Source organism: Drosophila santomea, chromosome X, assembly GCF_016746245.2.
Source record: "Drosophila santomea strain STO CAGO 1482 chromosome X, Prin_Dsan_1.1, whole genome shotgun sequence".
In the NCBI taxonomy this organism is placed as follows: domain Eukaryota; kingdom Metazoa; phylum Arthropoda; class Insecta; order Diptera; family Drosophilidae; genus Drosophila; species Drosophila santomea.
In genome coordinates, this window is record NC_053021.2 from 5806516 (window position 1) to 5822622 (window position 16107).

At 43.0% G+C, this 16107-nt stretch overlaps 1 protein-coding gene and 1 long non-coding RNA gene across 5 annotated transcripts in view; one reads left to right on the plus strand and one right to left on the minus strand.

The window, feature by feature from the left end:
• LOC120456532 (protein white) overlaps positions 1-16022 on the plus strand; it is a 35858-nt gene extending 19836 nt beyond the window's left edge. Inside the window, exons 1-6 of one of the 3 annotated variants that reach the window (XM_039643407.2) lie at positions 7189-7283; positions 13512-13785; positions 13837-14491; positions 14552-14867; positions 15068-15199; positions 15280-16022. In XM_039643407.2, the coding sequence (XP_039499341.1) occupies positions 7266-7283; positions 13512-13785; positions 13837-14491; positions 14552-14867; positions 15068-15199; positions 15280-15894 (2010 nt within the window). In that variant the 5' untranslated portion in view covers positions 7189-7265 and the 3' untranslated portion in view covers positions 15895-16022. Of the gene's footprint in view, positions 1-7188; positions 7284-10109; positions 10325-13511; positions 13786-13836; positions 14492-14551; positions 14868-15067; positions 15200-15279 lie in introns of those variants that run through there. The other 2 variants (XM_039643406.2, XM_039643408.2) reach the window with 2 other exon arrangements.
• Positions 1-16107, minus strand: part of LOC120456553 — a 163472-nt gene that overhangs the window by 96507 nt on the left and 50858 nt on the right. The window lies entirely within an intron of this gene.

Sequence of the window (16107 nt, forward strand, 5' to 3'; positions counted from 1 at the left end):
GAGATATTAACCCACTTTCGCAAGCGGGGGCAAGTGTTAAAGTTGTCGAGAGCATTGAACGCACCTGCTACACTTGTCCTTCGCTTTTGACTTTGGCTTGAAAACAAAGAAGTAAAAAGCGCGAAATTATGATTTCCTCTTTACCTTTGGCTCAGTTTTATGCGTTTGGCAGCAGGTGAGAGCATAAATTTGTTGCCCCCGAAAAAGTTTTTTTTAACGCTGCTCTTGGGATGTAAGCTAGAACCAAAAAAAAAAAATAATACACGTCTGTCGAACAAGAGCAAACATAATCGACGGGCATTCGACAAGCAAATTTACACAAATCACCACATTAGTGGGTGCTGTGGGCGCAGTGGGCGAAGTAGGCACAGTGGGCGTGGCAGATAGGAGCACACATCATAATCACAACACATCAAGTGACAATCAAAACCGCAAACAGACAAACGGCATCTCAGAGCAGCCTGTAAGTGATATGTGGGGGGGCATTCATTGGGGGGTTAAGGGCGGTCTGGCTGGTGGCCGGGGATTTTCCAGGGTGTGGAAAACTCCCCTGGGCGTGGGCGTCCCACATGTGTCCGTAATGACGATTAACTGCTGAGCCGCAATTAACTGTGAACAGGCGGAAATACACTGAATGACAGCTGGAAAAGCGGGAGGTGCGTGGGTGGAAAATGTGGCTGCCAGGGGCGGTGGGCAAAGCGAGGAAAATCGAAGGAAAGCATTTGCTGAGGACACAGAGTCAAGGTGAAATAAATGGCCAATAAGTGATAATAAGCAATAAGCCATAATATACAAAAAATTATTTTAAAAATATATTGAATGAAAAGTTTTAAGTTAATATAACGAAAAACATTTACTAATTGGCTAAGCTATCCGAAGTTTATTCAACAAAAGTGACTATACATTTAGGCAAACAAACTCGTTTAAGAACGAATCAAAAGGCGAAGTGAATGAAGCCAAGTGAATAAATGATTCATATTTGATTTGTGACCAGGGAACTTGTTCTATCTTCTGAATATCGTGCTTCGCTGGTTTTATTAATAAATAAAATGGAAAAATTGGAGCATATGTAGGAGTTTTCCCTTCGCTTTTCTCCGCGGGGTATGAGTTTGTGATATGAATGAGTGCCGACAAAGGCAAACAAATGCGCAAATAAATCGAGCTGGGTGGGTGGGATAAGGCAGGTGGCAGGTGGGTGGACAAGCGGAATCTTGAAGGACAGCTGAGGACGGATAATGATTATAATGGCGCCCACCTAGGCAAGCATTTTAGCCCATCTTTGGATGACAATTGCAGCGCATATCCGCTTCCGGTGCCCCACACAAACCACTGCCCCCACTACCTCACTACACACACACACACAGCCACAGGACATTTATCCTAATCGCACATACACACACACACACACACACACACGCGGGACACTGAGAGCTTATTTATGTGCCCAACTTCTTTTCGACATTGTTCTTTTATTATTTTAGTCCTCGGCCCGGCCCCACCTACCCGCCCGAATCATCCTGCCATTTTTGTCGCAATTTAGCTAAAAGCGTCATCTAAGAGGAAGTCCTTTTTATACTCGCATTCCCCACCGTCGTTGTCCTTAATCTCATTCCACATCGGCTGCTGTTCCTTTTGACATGCCCTCATAAAGGAAAAGTCGTCGGCGCAAATGGGGGGTGTGGCCGGAAAAGCGACGGCTTACCAAACCGCCTTTGTCCTTTCGATATAGCATCCTACATTGCTCGGCAGATCTCGGAAATTGTGAGCCATTTCCCAAGCACTTAATCGATTAATTAAAAGCAATCAGAATACCTCTACCGGGTTTCTTGTTAATATTCACTATGCGGTCTTTACCTTCTACCTGTTCTCTTTCTCTCTCTTTCTCACTCACACTCACACTCACTTTTTAACGTACCTCTTTACTCTTTTTTTTATGGGAACCTTGTGCATTACAAAACCGGGTACGACACTTACAATCTGCAGCTTTATCTCTACTTCATTCCACGTGCTTTGATTATAATTTTGTATTTCCCCCTCTTATTTTCCGGGCCCATTTCCCAACTATATTATGAGAGTGGAAAACAGTTAAAACTTGAGTTTCGTTCCTTGCTAACTTTCAGTGCACGGCCGTTAGGTGGCGCTTTATGGGCACATTTCAGCGTTTTCCATATGTTCTTAATGCATTGCAAGAAATATGCCCAGTGATGTAAGAGAAAACCATGTCTAACCTTTTCCTAAAAATGCTAGTTCCTTAAAAATGAATGCAAATATCAGGTTTACTGCATGCGAAGCTTGAAAAATGTATATTTTCTATCTGCATCGTATAAAAGGACTTGTGAATATGAAATTTGAAGGTTCTAACATTGGCGATTTTTCTCACAGTGTTTCGGTTCCAGTTGCCGGTTGCCTGCGACTTGACTTATTACTCGCAGAAGACCAACACACACATGTGCCTGTAAAAATGAAAACGGCGCTACAAAAATGAGAAATGAAGAATGACAACATCAAATTAGCTTCATAAAAATGTCGACTCGCTCAGTGCCACTGAGTTTTTGGGTGGTTGGTGTGAAACAATACAGTTTATAAAAATGAGAGTGCAAAAATATTTTTATGATAAATGACTGTGAACGCGCACGTGAAGGAGCAGGGGGGAGCTGGTGGAGCTGGTAGAGCCGAACTTGGTGCCAAGGACATTCCATAGACATAAACGTGCTGCTGTCAACCGCACACGCACATGACGGCACACCCACACACGCACGCCCACACGGGGACATCTATATGACAGGAGCATTTTGGCGTCGACGTTGACATTGACGCCATTTCCGGCCGACGCGGGAGGGCAGCGAAGGCAGCGGGAAAAGCGGGGAAGGCGGGCAACCGGGAAAAGCAGAAAAGTGGCAAAGGTACGGCAGCAACAGTTGTCCTTTTTCACCAGCCCCGCGCTCCGAGTTTTGGCTGTTCCAAAAACCCCACTCACACCCCCAACCCCCACCTCCACTCAAGAAGTCTCCCCACACCCGCGGCGACATGTGTCGCACGCACACTGATGTAACCTAGACCAGTTGTATCACATATATGTATATCTCGCTTGTTTTTTACAAGTTAGCGATCTTGTTGAATTGAAGTGATAAGTGCGAGGAGACAATAAGCTTTTAAGTAATTTAAGCAACACAAATATTAAAGATATCGGGTGGTTAAGAAAGAATATCCAAGTCCTATTAATACGACTGCAAAAATTATAATTAAAATTATAATTAAAATGCAAAAATTAATTAAAATAAAAATAAAATTCGTTTTATTGCATACGACAAGTTTCTTTTATACTTTTATCAATGGGATCATTTCTTTTCATTTGAGTCACCGAGTCACTTGGCACTCAATTAATTCAGCGTAAATGTTCAATACTTTACAGCTTTTAAGGACTCTTACAAAACCACTTCGCCATCTGTTGCGGTGTTCCATATAAACTCAATATTATGATAATACCAAAAACCGAACAATTCCATTGGCAAAAGTTATTGACCGCATGCCGAAAGTTTCATAGATTGGAATTATTTTGGCTTCCTTGCCGGTTGGTTGCCGAGTTTTGCGTGTACAGTCAACCGAAACTTATTATTAATATCCTTTCGTGTGCTGCAGTGTGGATTTTACAGCCAAGCTTAGCTTTTGCTATTTGTTTAATTAGATTTCTCAAGTGGGAACCTCAGAAACCGCACATTTTCTCAAGACTTGCCTTGGCGGCGTTCCGTTTGAGAGATGAGGGGGGGTTCGGGTTTCCATTGCAGGCGGCTGCAATTTTTCGAACTGTTGCTTTTAAAGTGGGGGGAATGAGGGAAAACCACAGAAGAAAATCCCTCGGCCAGTTTTCCTGCGCCCTTTGCCCTTCCTTCCCCATCGAAACAAAGCTATTTTTTGTGGGGGACTCTGCGTCGCTGTCTCGCAAATATTTCAGTGAGAACTTTAGAATTTTGTGCACTTTAATTTGCGGTGAACAGAACTCGCAAAGTTTTTCTCCAACCTTAGGAACTGGAAAACCCGAGTGACCGCATCAAAGAGCCACTGCGAGGGCCATTTGTAAACAGACAAAAGCTAATAGCTGCGGCACGAAAACTTTCACCAACAATGAAACTCGCACTTCCTTCTCTAAACTAATTCCGGTTTTCATCTAATATTTTGCTCTCTCATGGTTCTCCAAGTATTTTACAGATTTCCATCCGACTCAATTAAGAATCTGGCATAGAAGAATGCGGTTTAAAGGTGCGCTAAGGAATACGAAAATACGAGAATACGAACGCAAACTTAACCGGTGTATTATGCTAATTGAATAAGCTTTTGGCGGGAATTAGCTGATTTTTCCCACAATTTCAAAGGTATATGCATTCAATTCTGGTAATTCTCAGCTAAGGAACGAGAAGGCAATTCGTCTTCCACTGCATACTTCTAGGCAGCGTGAATTTGTAATTTCAAAATACCGGCACTCAGCATGCGCTGTCTATGTTTAAAACTCTCCTTGGGTTAATCGCAAAGTGCTCTAATTGAATTTCATTTCGCATTAAAAGCGCCCCAGTGGGCGTGGCACCGGGTGGGTGGGTTAACCAATCTGGGGCATTATTAAATTATCCCTTAGACACCGCAATCGCACTACCCCCTGCTTTTGCCCCCCAGACGGTTTTGGCTTTTGTTATTATGAGCTTTGCTTTGGCTTTTTGCCACTTCTCAGTTTGGTGCCAGGCGCTTTTTAGCCATTAATCTTCTTTGACGCGCTTAAATCACATGAATAACAAATTAGATGGCATATTAGTACGTGGCTTTACCGCCTTTGTAATATTTTTTATTTAAGCCCGGACATAATGTCAAATGTTGTGGCACCAAAAAAATAAAAAAAAGAGAGCGAAAAAGAAAGCCCGTAAAAAGAAAGGGAAATGAGAATGAAAATTAAATAACAAAAGGATCTCTCCCTTGGCTCTATATATGTTTGCATAATTCATTGGCCTGTCTAACGGTGCGTATGCGTTATCCCCACTTTCCCTTGAGCTTTTCCAATCCCCCCCCCCCCCCCCCCACATACTGACATACTGACAAACGTATCTATAAATATTTTTCGCCCCTTTGTGCTGTCAGTTTGCTAATTAGCTACGCATTTTCATTGTCGTTAAAAACTCCATTCACATGCATATTTACTCACTCCGCTGAGTATTTATGTTGTTCGCCTTGTGTCCCTGTGTCCCTTCATTCTTTTAATGCAATTTAATTATTTTACTATATGTTTGCGTCACAGACAGAAAGACAAAGCCCATGTCTTCTGACATGTGCCACATACCCCCGACTGCGACCTGCGACCTCCGACCTTTTCCTGCCTGCTTTCCTTCACATTTTGATAAATTATATGCATTTTTAATCTAATTAAATTGCAAAAGGCGGCAAATGTCACTGGCTGCTGCTTGTTATTGTTGTCGTTGTCTTCCGAATTGTCATGATTAATGTATGATATGACTGAGAAATAATGCCTGAATTGGTGTGAGTGTTTGGTTTTCCCAGTGCTCATCTGATAATTTTCAAAATTGGCATACTTTTCCACAAGTTTTCCAAATGTGCAACATAAATGTAAATCGCCTTTATCCTCTTATTTTTTGAAAATGAGAGGAGGATCATTGGCAGAAAAGAATATTCTAGAGGCAGATTTATCATTATTTCGCGGGATTTGGCCATCCATTAAATATCCGCCTATAAACATGGCCTGGAAATAATTTCGCGATAAGCCCAAACCATGGACAAATATGCATATTTATGTATTTATGTGTGTGCTCCCATAACCGATTCCCAATTTTTTTTTTTTTTTTTTGCGCTGTGTGTGCTTGTTATGCGATAATTGCATTTAAGGCACAAGCCGCTTAAAAACAGATTTGCTATCTCGTTTCTTTTTCAAATAAATATTAAACCACTAAAGCACAGAAATTTCACCACGAAATCGGTTAAATTCGTTTCGAGATGCTTTAATGTAAATATATTTACGTATTTTACGAACAAGAAATATGTAAAGCACTAAACGCAAAACTACGAATTTTAAGTAAAAATGCTTAAATAATAATTATCTAATTGGTAGCTTAAACTGAAAAACCACGCGAATTACAGAATTTCTATTTTTCACCTTTACAGAATTGTTTTGATTGAGTTTAGTGAAGAAGTTGCAAAAGTATTAGCAATATTAATCCTATAACGTAAGTGTATGCTCTAAAAATATTAGCAACAGCCTAAGAACAATGTGGGAATTTTCTCAGAGTAAAACTTTTGCCCCACTGCAACTTTCCCATCCGTTTGGTCGCACACATACACTGCAACAAATAACAGTCAGTTAACTGGCATTCCTGACTCGACTCCTCAGCCATTGTGCCATAAAGCAGCGCAACTGTTGCACAGATGAGAATAAAACACAAAAAGGAAACGAGGAAAACTTGGGGAAAAGCCACTTGGAGGAAGCTAGTTAGCTGGAGAGAGAAACAGCAGAGCCTGTTGCCACATAAACAGCAAATTTTATTAGATTACACATACGCCGGGTAGTCCCACATGGAGACGAAGAAAGCAACTGCATCGCTGGGAAAATCGGTAAGCAGAAAATGTGGGCAGAGGTACGGGGTATGCGGGAAAGACGGGGAATGGCGGAAAAGCGGCGACGGAAAGCGAAGTCAGAGTGCAAAATTTTTATGACTCCCAGCGGATGTTTTGATACGTTTTTATGAGACGCACGCGTGCTGTAAGCGAACGGCGACTTCCGTTTGCCATAGGCCTCGTCTATAACTCCCGGCCACGCCTCCGTCCACCAACCGCCCCCGCCCCCCTTTTGACATTCGCATACTGACACTGCCTTATCGCACTGGTGAGCATTTGCTTGATGTTCTCTAATAGAAAACGGCACTCAATTCGTTTTAGATACCCTAAAGTTTCCCACGAGCATATTGTCAAGAAAGTTTGGTAGTAAAAAAAGGATCATACAAGAATACGTTTCGCATTGAAGGATTTTTTGTGCGCTCGATTTAAGTTGTCTATCTCATGGGTATCGAAATAAGCATTGAATTCAAAACACCCACAGATAGAGCATACAGCAGGGCATATATGCATGTATCTAAATATTTACCCGACTTTCTTTCGCATTTATTGCAGGGCGACCAACTAGGCGAAGATTGAAGTGATTGTCATGAAGTCGAAATTGGTTCTGACGGAGAAGTCGGTTCTTTGCATAAACAAATTGCCAAAAGAAACTCGAATTGATGACACATAAAAGCGAAGTAAGAGCAAAATAAAGTGAGGTTGGGCAAAAAATGGTCAAAGGACCAAAGACCATCGCATTTTATTTACCAATAAATTGAACACCGGGGGGGAAAGGGTTTATTTGAACAGAAGCACACGCTTTTGAATATACATTTAATAAATTATATATTTGATGAATGCACATATGGCCAAAGGAAACACTTATTTCTTAGAAAATGCAAATTGTGTCCAACTTTTTACAGATCTCGGCTAATTTAAATAGGGTGAATACTAGAAATATCTTGTAAACTTTTAACTCACATCTTTCTTGGCACTTTCCCATAAATCTCCACCTCGATGGCTGACAAACGTTTAACTCCATGGCTTCGACGTCATTTGGTTTGAAGTTGGGGGACTAACTAACTATGTGACCCGAACCCATAACACATTCCTCTCTCTTTAAAAGTTGCCCAAACTTTGCCAGCAGCAGCCCTCTTACATTATCCTTGGCCCCCGGAAAACTCCTTTGGCCACACCGAAAATCTAGTCACCCCCGCTTCCGCACATTTGCCACTTATTCCATGGATCGTTCTTTTTGGGCATGGCAAATGGCAGCGCTGATTTACTTTGCAATTACAGCCAACTGAGTGCCTTAGATGAAAGTGGAGGAGGATGAGGGCGTTGGAGCGTGGGGGCGTGTCCCTTGGAATGGGGGACCAAAGCAATGAACTAGAAAGCTGTCTGATTAGCGTGCAGCTAGCAAAAGTTTCTCCACTCACACACACACATACACACAGATTTATTGAACCCGCTGTCCGCGTCAATAATTTGCATGGGTTAAACGTACAGAGGCAAGAAAATCTGGAGGTTAAGTCAACCCAGACCCCCTCCCCCAGCTCCTGTGACAATGGCTGGGGATTTACCTTTGCCTGTATGTATGAGAGTGCGGAGAGAGTACTAAGAGTGTTTGAAAAAACTTTCTACGCTTCAGTTCAAGTTACTTCCTTTTTCGCTTTTTTGTAGGGTGCATGGCAATGCATTGTGAAATAGTAAACCATTTAAAGAATTTATAGGTGCGAAAAAAAAAAACAATAATGAGTTTTGGCAAACGTGTTTAAATAGTTGTTAACAATTATCATTTTCAGGGCTAATAAGAATATACAGTTAAAGCCACTCCTCTACAAAAACGAACCTATCTGTGGAATTAACTATATTATTGATTTCGAGCGCATAAAAGGGCAAATTAATTAATTACAGAATTCGCTTAGAGCATTACATAATCGGTTTTAAGCACTTTTTTGTACTACCATGTTTCAGCTCTTTCGCGGCTGCGACAGGCGAGTGACAATAAATTGTTAAGTGCAAAAGTCTACAGCATTTGAGTGAGTAAGTGATGGCAAACACACACGAACACGAAGCTCAAGACGGTCTAAACCCGCTTCGAGCTCCACTCAGGCAACATCGAGGAAGCCCCAAAAGTGTCACTGAGCGAAAAACTCAGTTAGTTGGCGAAAATGAGTGGGACATTGCCGTTTCTTTGTTGTCTGACTCTTGATCGCCCCACAAAGAAAGTCTCTTACGAATCGAACATACAGCTTACTTTGATTCAGCCAAAGATCTTCAGTAAAATAGAAAACTTATTTATTTCAAAGTTATGGAGGAACTTGTAGCATACAAAAATATGTCAACAGTAATGATTTGTAGCTGTGGCACATCTGTGGTACAGCAAGTTGCAGTCAGTATGAAAACTGGCACAAGAAATAATGATACGAGTGCTGAGTGCTACTTCTAGAATATCACAAGCATATCCAACTCACAAAGCGAATCAAACTGACACAAACCAAGGTTTTCATTACAATATTCTGAATCAATATTTAAGACTGCTTCATATCGCCGAACTGTCAATCAAAACCATACTCATTTGGAGTCCATTTAATCGTCGTTAGCAAATTAATTCCTGGAAATTCGGCAACTGCGGCAACTGCAACTGCTAACCTGTTACCCCATCGTCCGTGAAAATGGTATTGATAGCCAGCCCCCCGGAAAACCCGTTTCTGTCAGGATCCATATCCTGGGCAAACTGGCCCGATGATGAAGATTGATAATGCCCGGACAGCTGATGGCGGGAGTCCATGATTGCGGGGCCTGAGATGAGGTGCTAACGATGACGACAACGACCGGAGTGTCCGGAGTACGGGTGAGGGCGGTGGCGCGGGTAGGTTTACGGGAAAACGGGGCCGGAGTGCGCATCATCAACAGTCGCCGTTTGATAAATCATGCATGCAAAGTACAGTGCAAACCCCTGAAACGGGACGACAACAGGCGGATTAACAAGACCTCTCTTATTCACGATAAGAAGACGCTTGCCACTCTCCCTAATCAGTATTCAAATAGAGGCACTCAGCTTATGAATTCTCGCCAGGGGTATTATAATATTTGTGGAAAGGTGGTCCCATTTTCGATTACTTTGAAGAGAACACATCAGCTAAACGTAATTGATGTCACTAATGTATGAGTAAATATAATTTTGCTAAACCCTTTAACCCTTTTTAATGAATATCGGTACAAAATATTATAGACTACTTCAAAAATGAACAGATTTTTATGCACTAAGACGGCGTCAGACTCATCTGATCCGTTATATATTTAGTTCGATTTAAAAGACCCAAGGGTATTTGGAGTACCAGGTTCTTTCGATTACCTCTCACTCAAAATGTCATTCCACTCAAAGTCAGCGCTGTTTGCCTCCTTCTCTAGCCACAGACATATCGCCATCTCTTTCGCAGCCGCGTCTGCTGTCCCTTTCGTCACCGTTGTAGCGCTACCTAGCGTCAATGTCCGCCTTCAGTTGCATTTTGTCAGCGGTTTCGTGACGAAGCTCCAAGCGGTTTACTCCATCAATTAAACACGAATTGCGGTGCCAAAACGCTTATTGCTTCTTACTTTTTGTTTTTTGAGTGATTGTTTTTGGGTGGGAAAACCGGGGAAAGTCTGGAAAATCCCGGCAATGGGCCAAGAGGATCAGGAGCTGTTAATTCGCGGTGGCAGCAAACACCCATCCGCCGAGCATCTGAACAATGTGAGTACCATTTGGGCATACATCTACAAGATCAGTAGATCAATAGGAACTGCGATTTCAACATCAAATGGTCTGCAGCGTGAGAACTGCGACCCACAAAAATCCAAACCGCAATTGCACAAACAAATAATGGCATAAAACAGATTATTCTGGTAGCTGTGCATGCTATACAAGAAAATTATAGAGATCATATCATGATGAAAACCTGTAAAAGCACTGTTTTTGGTTAAGTCAAAAAAAGGCAGGTATCGTTTTTATAAATAAAACAAGCAAGATTTTTTTATGCTAGTAAAGAGTGTTTTTAAATACAAACTATACTTATTTTTGAGCACAACTGTATTAATTTGAGATAAGCCCTCATTCTTTCCTTCTGTTATTAATATATTTCTACTCGAGTCGTTTAGCGGCTCCAAATAGTTGGAAGTAGCAGTTCGTAATTAGGAACGCATAACCGATGGAGGGCTTAAGTTGGCCAACAACTTTGTTGGGTGTCTATAACGCGGGGGTACCATATACTAGATACCGTATCCGTATCCATTTCTGGTCTTGTACTTGTATCTCCTACATGATCTTTATACCTTGTTGTTTGCCCGTCTTACATGTTGAAAAATGTACAATCTTGTCTTATCTGGGTCATTATTTGGCTAGACGGAATGCTTCGGGCTCAGCATCTGATATCATGGTATCTTCGTACGTATCTAGCTTCAAATTCTTAGCACCTCGGCTTGTATAACCAAATAAAAAAGTGAGTAGGAGTATGTACATATTTACCCCAGGGCTCTTTGAAACAATTTTGAAAAGTCTCAATACAATAGATAAGAACTTTAATTCTTTTGGGAAAGACGAAATGAAAGGTAACAAAATATTGAAAAGATAAAATATGTATGGAATATTTAAAACCAGCTTTAAATGTATGTATATACACTGGCCTGTTACGCTCTGTTATTTCCCTAATATTATCGAGTGCTCGTGAGCTTTTCCGCTGAATAATTGCGCCTCCTTTAGTGGTTCGTTCTCATCAAAGTGAATGACTTTTGAGTGCACTCATTAGCCACTCGCCGAATCGACAAAACGGGAGGGACAACAAATTGAGTCGCTTCTTTATTCAGTCATTTCAATTTGTCAAGTTCATCAAAAAAAAAAAAAAGCGATACTCCTTCTCTTCCCTGCGCAGCGCCATCTGTTGAGAGGGAAATCCTCTATCGCCCACTCCTAGAGTTTCCTTCATATTTCGTAAGTAATTCAAAAATAGCACGCAAAGTAAAAAGTAAGCCAAAAAATTAAATAAATATGAAATGTAGCATCTTTCGCTACTTATTTCAACAGAACGCGAAAACAGGGAAAAGGTGGGAGCGTAAACCAGACACAGGGAGATAAGAAAACCCTGTGGGAAAGGGACGGCGAAAACAGAAAGAAAAGAAAACTTTTTAATAACATTTTTCGGCCTCATTTGTTGTGAAAACAATTTTGCCAGGTCTCTCTCTTTCTCTCGCTCGCTCTCCCACCATATTGGCATCTCGCTCTGCTCGAGGAGTGCCTGAAAACGGATATTACATTTTTTGGCGTCTACCTCTCGCAACGTCACCAATGTTTTTTTTTTTTTTCTTGGTAACAGTCAGGCCAAAAACTGGACACTGAGTGCCTAGAAGAATAAGCTGTCAAAGCATCGCAGCAGAAGATAGACAGTGAAGACTCGTTAAGAATGTTTTAAGAAATCACACAGGAATTGCAACCGTTTTCAGTCTTCTTTGGCGTACATGTTAAAATACTAAAGTAAAAACACGAACATAAAGAGTGCGATTTATATTTGTGAAATAGTATGTATTATATTATTCATATTTTTCACTTAGACAATATGTACCTATGAATATGAGAGTTCAGGAAAGAAATTAAGTTTTAAGTAATTACAAAACCTAAAGTTCATAGCAGGTTTCACTGTAGCAAGGACCGCCAGGCGCTGAGTGCAAGGTGGACATTATTATTTTTTTTGAGAGAATTTTTTTTTGTTACTTTTATTGAATGTCAGCTTTTTATTTGGCCCTCCTTCTACGGATTTTGCTTTTCTCATTTGCTTGCATTTTTTTGCTTAATTTTTTATGATTATTTATACAAATTATTATGGGAGCAGCGATGGATAAAATGCTTTCCATATTGTGGCCATCATTTTGTCTTGTTTTTCCATTTTATTTTTGCCTGGACGCCAATTAGTGGATCCCTGTTATTTATGCTTTGCCGCAGTCCGCTGCGATGGCAAGAAACCCCACAATTGGAAAACGGAAAATTGTTTATGAAAATGAAAATATTCGCGAGCGGAAGTGGTGTGGGGGTGGGCGGAAAGTTCGGTCGGGGAGGCTGGTTTGATTTGACCATACCGCAAACGTCTTCGGTTACCGCCTTTTCGAAAGGGAAGCCCCACCTGGGCGAAAACTGACAGCTCAGTGGGTTTGGAAATCACTTTACCCGTAAATAAATAATGTTGGCCACATTTAGTCTGAACAGAATTTGTATTTTTGGGTATTATAAGTTTAAATTCAATACAAGTAGAAGGAGTAGTTTGAACACTATTGGATGTACGTTAAATTGCTTTTAATATTAGTATTCGCAAGTAGATGGTTCATTGAAGAGCCACGTTCCCAAATACTCATTGCACTCATCTACAATGATTGAGTTTACCCACCACCATTTATACAGCCAAGTATCCTTAAAGTTGCATTTTTAATATGAAGTGGCAACATGGCAGCGTGGAACCTTGCCCCTCTCACCAACCATCGCCTATTGCCCAACGACCTGTGACCCCGGCTTCGTCCACCGTCCATCGCCCACTTTCAAGGCCATCCGCCAAGTGCCAGCCCTAATTTGCACATTTTAAATAGGCCTCGCCATCTCCTTTTTGGGAAACTTGGAAAACTCGGGCCTTGGGCCTTTTTTATTAAACAGATGGGCTCCTTTATAAATCCAAGGGGGGTTTGTGGCATGGTGGCGTGGACAGGGATTAGCCAGGCTGGTCTAGATTTATGCACAGACGCCTTCGTTTTTATGGACGAACGCCGTGAAATTGAAAAGTTTCAGCTTGCAGCCTTTTCTACATGCACTCAAAAAAAAAAGTATACACGTATTTCATGGGGTACTAAGGTTTATTTGAGGAGAGCATAGTGAGTTGTGTCACTCAAAGCCCTTTTACTTGCAGGGTGACAGCGGAGCGGCCTCGCAGAGCTGCATAAACCATGTTTTCGGGCAGGCCAAAAACTACGGCACCCTCCGGCCGCCTACTCCGCCGGAGGACTCTGGGTCGGCAATTGGCCAGATGGCCGAGAACCTCACCTATGCCTGGCACAACTTGGACATCTTCGGAGCGGTCAATCAGCCGGGATCCGGATGGCGGCAGCTGGTCAACCGGACACGCGGACTCTTCTGCAACGAGCGACACATACCGGCGCCCAGGAAACATCTACTTAAGAACGGTGAGTTTCTGTTCACAATTATATAGTCAGTGTGAAATAATTAAACCCCAGTTTGCGGCGTGGCCTATCCGGGTGAACTTTTGGCCGTGATGGGCAGTTCCGGGGCCGGAAAGACAACCCTGCTGAACGCACTTGCATTTCGATCGCCCCAGGGCATTCAAGTATCGCCATCCGGGATGCGACTGCTGAATGGGCAACCTGTAGACGCCAAGGAGATGCAGGCCAGGTGCGCTTATGTCCAGCAAGATGACCTGTTCATCGGCTCCCTGACGGCCAGGGAACACCTGATTTTCCAGGCCATGGTGCGAATGCCACGACACCTGACCTATCGGCAGCGCGTGGCCCGTGTGGACCAGGTGATCCAGGAGCTGTCGCTTAGCAAATGTCAGCACACGATCATCGGAGTGCCCGGCAGGGTGAAAGGTCTCTCCGGCGGGGAAAGGAAGCGATTGGCATTCGCCTCCGAGGCTCTAACCGATCCGCCGCTACTCATCTGCGATGAGCCCACCTCGGGACTGGACTCCTTCACCGCCCACAGCGTCGTCCAGGTGCTGAAGAAGCTGTCGCAGAAGGGCAAGACCGTCATCCTGACCATCCACCAGCCCTCCTCCGAGCTGTTTGAGCTCTTTGATAAGATCCTGCTGATGGCCGAGGGCAGGGTAGCTTTCCTGGGCACTCCCAGCGAAGCCGTCGACTTCTTCTCCTAGTGAGTGCAGTGTGTCTCTCACATAATCGTATTTTGCAATATATCTCAACTCTTTTGCAGCGTGGGAGCCCAGTGTCCCACCAACTACAATCCGGCGGACTTTTACGTACAGGTGTTGGCCGTTGTGCCCGGACGGGAGGTCGAGTCCCGGGATCGAATCGCCAAGATCTGCGACAATTTTGCCATTAGCAAAGTAGCTCGGGATATGGAGCAGTTGTTGGCCACCAAAAGTCTGGACAAGCCACTGGAGCAGCCGGAGAATGGGTACACCTACAAGGCCACCTGGTTCATGCAATTCCGGGCGGTCCTGTGGCGATCCTGGCTGTCGGTGCTCAAGGAACCACTCCTCGTAAAAGTGCGACTAATTCAGACAACGGTGAGTGGTTCCACTGAAAACGAATGACATTCCGGAATAGTAGAATATACCTATATTCCGATAGATTTTAGTTAGAATTACCCTACCCCCTTTTTTAGTTGAGAGATGTAATAGTTTTGCAGAAGATAAATAAATTTCGATAAACTCGCGAAAATTTTGAATATGAATTAATGAGATGCAAGTAATCATTTAACTTCCAGATGGTTGCGATCTTGATTGGCCTCATCTTTTTGGGCCAACAACTTACGCAAGTGGGTGTAATGAATATCAACGGAGCCATCTTCCTCTTCCTGACCAACATGACCTTCCAAAATGTCTTCGCCACGATTAATGTAAGTCTTTTCCAATACATTTGTATTTAAATGATTGGAACTTAACTTTGGCTAACCCTCTTCTGAATTATTCTTTTTAGGTGTTCACCTCAGAGCTGCCAGTTTTTATGAGGGAGGCACGGAGTCGACTTTATCGATGTGACACCTACTTTCTGGGCAAAACGATTGCCGAACTGCCGCTTTTTCTCACAGTGCCGCTGGTCTTCACGGCGATTGCCTATCCGATGATCGGCTTGCGGGCCGGAGTGCTGCACTTCTTTAACTGCCTGGCGCTGGTCACTCTGGTGGCCAATGTGTCCACGTCCTTCGGATACCTGATATCCTGCGCCAGCTCCTCGACCTCGATGGCGCTGTCTGTGGGTCCGCCGGTTATCATACCCTTCCTGCTGTTTGGCGGCTTCTTTTTGAACTCGGGCTCGGTGCCAGTGTACCTCAAATGGCTGTCGTACCTCTCGTGGTTCCGGTACGCCAACGAGGGTCTGCTGATAAACCAATGGGCGGACGTGGAGCCGGGCGAAATTAGCTGCACCTCGTCGAACACCACGTGCCCCAGTTCGGGCAAGGTCATCCTCGAGACGCTAAACTTCTCCGCCGCCGATCTGCCGCTGGACTATGTGGGTCTGGCCATTCTTATCGTGAGCTTTCGGGTGCTCGCATATCTGGCTCTAAGACTTCGCGCCAGGCGCAAGGAGTAGCCGTCATACATATGTATATGTAGCTCCCAAATAACTGCTTGTTTTTTTTTTACCATTATTACCATCGTGTTTACTGTTTATTGCCCCCCTCAAAAGCCAATGTAATTATGTTTGTGTCAATAAAATCAAGATATGACCTATATAATACAAGTACAAGTAATATCATTCCCACTCTGCTTTTGAAAGTTTATCGCCCATTTCGTAATGTCACCC